The following is a 5,207-nucleotide window of genomic DNA, read 5'->3' on the forward strand; positions in this document are numbered from 1 at the left end:
CAGCACGAGGTAGCACCCGAGACCAGAGCCTATCCCCGGGGACAGGGCTGGAGGGGACCACCAGCCCCCCTGCCCCTCGCCGTGCCCTGGGTCTCGGTGCAGGCAGTACCGCACTCGCTCCTGTGCTTCCAGCGGTTGGCAGAAAATGGAAAGAGACCGAGAATTCGCGGCTGTCCCTCCTCCCGCGCCACCACTTTTCTTCACGCCCCAGCTGCCTCGGTCCATGGGCTCCCTCCAGCCCACAGAGCTGGTCCAGAGCCAGCCCCGGCCCAGGGCTGGCAAAGCAGCCCCCCGGGGAGCCGCCGCTCACGCTCCTGCCCCGAGTCTCTGTCCTGGCGTCTGGATGGGAAGTAGCACTTGTGACACACACAGCAACGGGAACAGCAGCAGTCATGTCAGCGTGAAGCGAACATGGCATTGCTTACAAGGTGCAGCAGCAAGGTGTGCTGGGGGCCGCCCCGCACAGAGCCTAGATGATATCCGTCTCCCTCTCTATGCCAACGTACTTCAGGGCGTCTGCCTGGCTGTACCTACAAGACAGGAGAGTCGCGGCTGCCGCAATGGCCTCCTGCACTCCCCACAAACATGTGCACAGAAAGCGGGGTGAACCCTGCACCCGTCCCCCGCCGGCTGCTCCCCGCGGTACCTGTAATCAAAGAAGAGCTCCTCTCCCGCCTGGATGGCCCTCTTGGCAAAGATCCCTATCCGGTGGTCTCCATTGACCATCACAACTGCAAACAGAGAGCACACATCAGAGACATGCAGCTCCTGCTCAGGCCAGGAGGTCTCACAGCACTTTTGCCCTGCTTGGCCACCTGCCGGTCCCCAGGGCCACCATACCCGAGCTCCTGCCCACCAGGAACGGGCGCTCTCCGGGGAGCTCCCAGTCGCCCGCTAGCAGCGATCCCTCCTCCGAGGCCAGGGCCACCGCAGAGCTGAGCGGGGCCCTCACCAGCAGGAACGTGGACTTTGTCCAGGTCTTTGAAGTTCTGCTGCTCCCACAGGCTCAGGGCGACCGGGGACCCCGGAGAACCCACTGCAACCCGGGAGCTGAGCCGGACCCAGAGAACCTTCCCCCGCCTCGGTCTGACTGGGCAAGGATACCTCACCTTTGGCATAGCAGTTGGGGTTCACCGAGTGATTGGCAAAGCGGATTTTATTTCCTTTGCGGGTGGCATCAACAACAAAATCTATTAAGATAAAAAAAAAGAAGAAAACTGTAATGTCAAGACAGGCGTGCCGCTCAGGCGACAGGCAGGCCGAGGCTGCCCGCCCGGCCACCAGCCCCCTGCCAGGAAGCCCAAGTCCCCTCCAGCCCCCGATGCCCCAGGCGAGTTACCGTTGTTGAGGTTGAAGAGGAAGCTGGACATGTACTTGTCATAGACCTTCCCTCGCCGGTCAGCCTCGTCCTGCGAAATGAGCTGGAGAAGGAGAACGCCTTCAGAGACCGCACGCCTGAGGGCGCAGCGAGGATAACTGCGAGGAGCAGCGCTCACCACCTCCTGGGGACACCCCCATCCTCCCACCCCACAGGCAGGAGTCACCAGGGCTCCCGGGAGGGAGCAAGGACAAGAGCTGGACTCCCAGGGAGCAGCACATACACAACACACTCCTCCGCGGTGGAGGGCCTGAGGGCACTGAGATGAGTCCCCAAATGCTGCAAGATCCAATCTCTGCACCCGGTCAGAGGGAGCCCATGGCCACGGCCGAGCTGGGGGCGGCACACTGTCCCCACTGGAGCAGCAGCCGAAGGAAGCACTGCCAAGGAACGCAGCCCACCGAGCCGGCGGCACCGCAGCCCCAGCGCGGGCAGAAGCACTGACCTCACCACAGTACTCGGAGATGAACTCGTTCTTCTGCACAGATTCCTTGATGAAAGTCCCCCAGCCGGCGACATCCGATGGTGCCAGCAACAAATGCTGGAGCCAAGGCGAAAAGGAAACGGTTACGGTCAGCAGGCCCACCACCTCCCAGCACACAGAGATTACCCCCGTGCATCAGGCACACCAGAAAGCAACAGAGGAGAGCTCTCCACCTCCGGCACGGTTGCACGCGCCGGGGTTAGGGCAGTGCCCAGGAACAGCCGTGCCATGCTGGCTGCCACGCTCCCAGTCCCAACATCTTGGGGACGAGTAACTCCAAGGACCAAAGGGAGACGGTGTCTATCCAGCATCCCCTGGTTCAAGGTGACACACAGCTCCCTGCAGACTTACAGGTCGTAGCACCATTAGGCTGGAGCTGCACATTACTCGACTAACTTGCACCTTTCTCTGAATTTTGGTCTTTTTTTACATGTAGTCCCTCGCCCTGACCAGCAGAATTCAAGACCTAACCTTTCTCTGGGGTCACTTTTTACACTCCCTTGCTCTCACCCTTCCTCACGTAACTCATGTCCCAATTTTCACATCCATAATCCACACTCCCAATTAAGTGCTACAGAAGCCTGGGGCAGAGCAGCTTCTCTTTGACCTCCTCACTCAGAGAGCTGCGGGTGGCTCGCACACCCCCTCCCACGCAGCAGGGCCTCTGTTCATCAGCTCTGCCCCGAGGCAGCCCTCTGCCACCCGTCCAGAGCCACGCTGCCGTCAATACCTTTTTGAGACCTCGCTGGATGCTGCAGTTCTTGCAGGAGACCACCTTGCAGTCCCAGTGCTCCGAAGCCCCGCAGGTCAGGCAGAGGTCCGGATCGCATTCCCGCACGGCCAGGTAGCACGGGCACTGCTTGGTATTGCACTGGGTTTTACAGCGGCAGCCTGGGAAGCGGTTCTGACCTGCAGCAACACAGCCCACGGTTTTGCACCATGAGGTTTTTCAGCCCCGCAGGAAGCAAATCACAGAAACACTCTGGGTGCACAGGAGCTTCGAGCAGCGCGCACCCCGAGCACAGCACAGACCACGTATGGGATCCTTCCCAGCGTGGCTGGAGATGCTGATCTGCCTCTTGGCACTAATTATGTGCAGTTTGAAAATAAACAGCTCAGATAATGTAACAGACCAGTACAGAGAATCTCGGAGCCTGAGCTCGTTCCCTGTCACCCTGTAGTCCTGCCAGCCCCAGGCTGTGTCATGACCCTTAACAAATCCACCCTCAGAAGCCCCACTGTTGTGGGCAAGTGCGGTTATCTCCATTGCAGAGCTGGGAATGGAAGCCCAGAGAGGAAAAATAACCATGCCAGAGCCATGACCCAACTCCCACCCTAACCGCTGGCCACACATCCTGCTCTCAGGGAACCAGCAGCATCACCCACGGGTTGTTGACGCTGGGTACAGACACGAGCCTGAGCATTCTCTAACAAGAGTATGAGTCTCAGCTGCTGAGAGTCACGGGGCAGCATGGAACAGTTTCCCTTTGGACTTTAGCAGACTGCTAATCAAACTGCCGCAGATGGACAGAGCAGCGAACGCAGGAATAAATAACTCAGGCCTGCAGCAAGCCCCAGCTCTGCACCCTCCCTCCGGTCTGTGTCAGGAGAGCTGGCCGCTCTCCTGCCCGATAGTCCCAGGTTTCTCCTTACAGTCAGGGTTGCACTGGCAGAACTTCTCACAGAAATTCTGAGTCATGATGCAAGGGCAGGAGCTGTCACAGGGATGCTCGGGGTGGTCACAGGGCTGGTAGTTGTACACCTGGGTAGGAGAATTATCTAGAACAAGAGGAGAAATGCCTGGATTAGAAGCTGCACATTGCAGAAACATTTAAAGGCAGCACGCCCAGGGCTCTGGAGCGGGGAAGGTGCCAGCTCCCAGTTTGCCTGCAGAGGGCAGGGAGCCCAGCAGCACGCAGCGCAGAGCTCAGGCAGACATGCTGCGGTTACCGACCCATGGCACACGTCTGCTCTGCCCCGATGAGCCCATTCTATGGCGGGGCCGCACGCCAAACCTCAGCCTCCCCTCTGGCTGGAGCAAGACTGCACCGCACGGACAGCCTCAGTGAGAGCGCTGGCACGGCGGCAATCCCCACGGCACGGCCGCAGCGGGGCCAGCCCGCGGCACCCCGAGGAGCGCGGCTGAGGGGTGCTGCTCCCCCTCTGCGCTGCCGCAGCTGCGGGGCTGGAGAGCAGGACGCGGCCGTCCCGGGGAACACGATCCCGCGAGTGAGCGGCCCCGCAAACCTCGTGTGACACAGCCACAGCAAACGCTACCTTTCTTCAGCTGGATCTTCCTGCAGTGCGCAGCCCACAGCCTGGAAGAGAAGCAGAGAGGGTCTGAGGGGGCGCGTGAGCCTCCATTGGGAAGAGCCGGCCATGACTGCTCGGCACCGCCAGCCAGCGCGGCGGGGGGAGACTCTGGCGAGGCTGTCTGGCAGCTTCATGCATTAATAACCATCAGCTAGCCGTAAAATGGAGAAAGATGAGAACAACGCAGCTGCAGTATTTGTTATTTAAGGCAAATGTTAGAGCCAGAATAACACTGGACACACTGGGACCAGCGCACAAGAAGCAGGTTGTAGGTCAGGGAGCTGAGGCTACGGCTGGAACAGCGGTACGGCCGTCCCCACCGCAGCCAGGCACCCAGCTGTCCTCCCCTCGGGGCCGAGCCCGGGGCTGCCGAGCCCCCGGCCAGAGCAGCAGGGCTGGAGAGAGCCCGGGGGCCAGTGCCAGCCATCAGCGCCATCAGCCCTGCGCGACAGCGGGACGTGTGTGCAGATGGGAGCCAGATGGGGATTACCAGGAATGCGTTGGCACAAAAAGCAGTGGATCTGGTTGCATTTTAAGAACAAAACAAGCTTGTCCAACACTTGCCTGTGCTTCCTTTTCTTCTTCTGGGATGGATTCATTAATTCATTTGTTGGCAGTTTTGTTATAAGTGATTCTTTCACTGCAAACTGAAAGACCTACCAAAGAAGAGAGGCAAAAAGAAGAATAAAGTTCAGTGTGCTCAAGCTGTTTTTATCTAAAGCATAAACAGAGGGAGTGCAAGCAAGCACACACAGGGGCCCTCCATCCCGGCACCAGTGAGCGGGCAGCTCTGCCCCGTTCCCCTGCCCAGGGGTGCCATTGCTCCTCTCGCCCGGGGAACGCGAGCGGCCGCCCTCAGACAAGGCACTCCAGGCACATGCAGGTTTTCGTTCTGCAAACAGCAGCAGTACTGCAAAATAACACCGCTGAACTCCACAAAGTGTTGATGCAACACATTCCTCGGGGCGGTTTGTGGCAGAGAAGGAAAAACAACAGGAGAGCTGCGGCCGAGGCCCCCCTGCTGGCGCTGGG

At 59.7% G+C, this 5,207-nt stretch overlaps 1 protein-coding gene across 1 annotated transcript in view; it reads right to left on the reverse strand.

Annotated features, from left to right (window-relative positions):
• Window positions 1-342: 342 nt before the first annotated feature.
• The window catches only part of EZH1 (enhancer of zeste 1 polycomb repressive complex 2 subunit), a 12,323-nt gene continuing 7,458 nt past the window's right edge, over window positions 343-5,207 (reverse strand). Inside the window, exons 11-19 of the mRNA XM_009895125.1 lie at window positions 4,740-4,831; window positions 4,140-4,180; window positions 3,516-3,641; window positions 2,593-2,771; window positions 1,824-1,919; window positions 1,340-1,421; window positions 1,110-1,190; window positions 647-731; window positions 343-530 (exon numbers count right to left, since the gene is read on the reverse strand). Coding sequence (XP_009893427.1) covers window positions 470-530; window positions 647-731; window positions 1,110-1,190; window positions 1,340-1,421; window positions 1,824-1,919; window positions 2,593-2,771; window positions 3,516-3,641; window positions 4,140-4,180; window positions 4,740-4,831 — 843 coding nt within the window. The 3' untranslated portion in view covers window positions 343-469. The remainder of the gene's footprint in view (window positions 531-646; window positions 732-1,109; window positions 1,191-1,339; window positions 1,422-1,823; window positions 1,920-2,592; window positions 2,772-3,515; window positions 3,642-4,139; window positions 4,181-4,739; window positions 4,832-5,207) is intronic.

The sequence above is a fragment of the Charadrius vociferus genome, unplaced genomic scaffold (genome assembly GCF_000708025.1).
Source record: "Charadrius vociferus isolate BGI_N301 unplaced genomic scaffold, ASM70802v2 scaffold730, whole genome shotgun sequence".
Lineage (NCBI taxonomy): Eukaryota > Metazoa > Chordata > Aves > Charadriiformes > Charadriidae > Charadrius > Charadrius vociferus.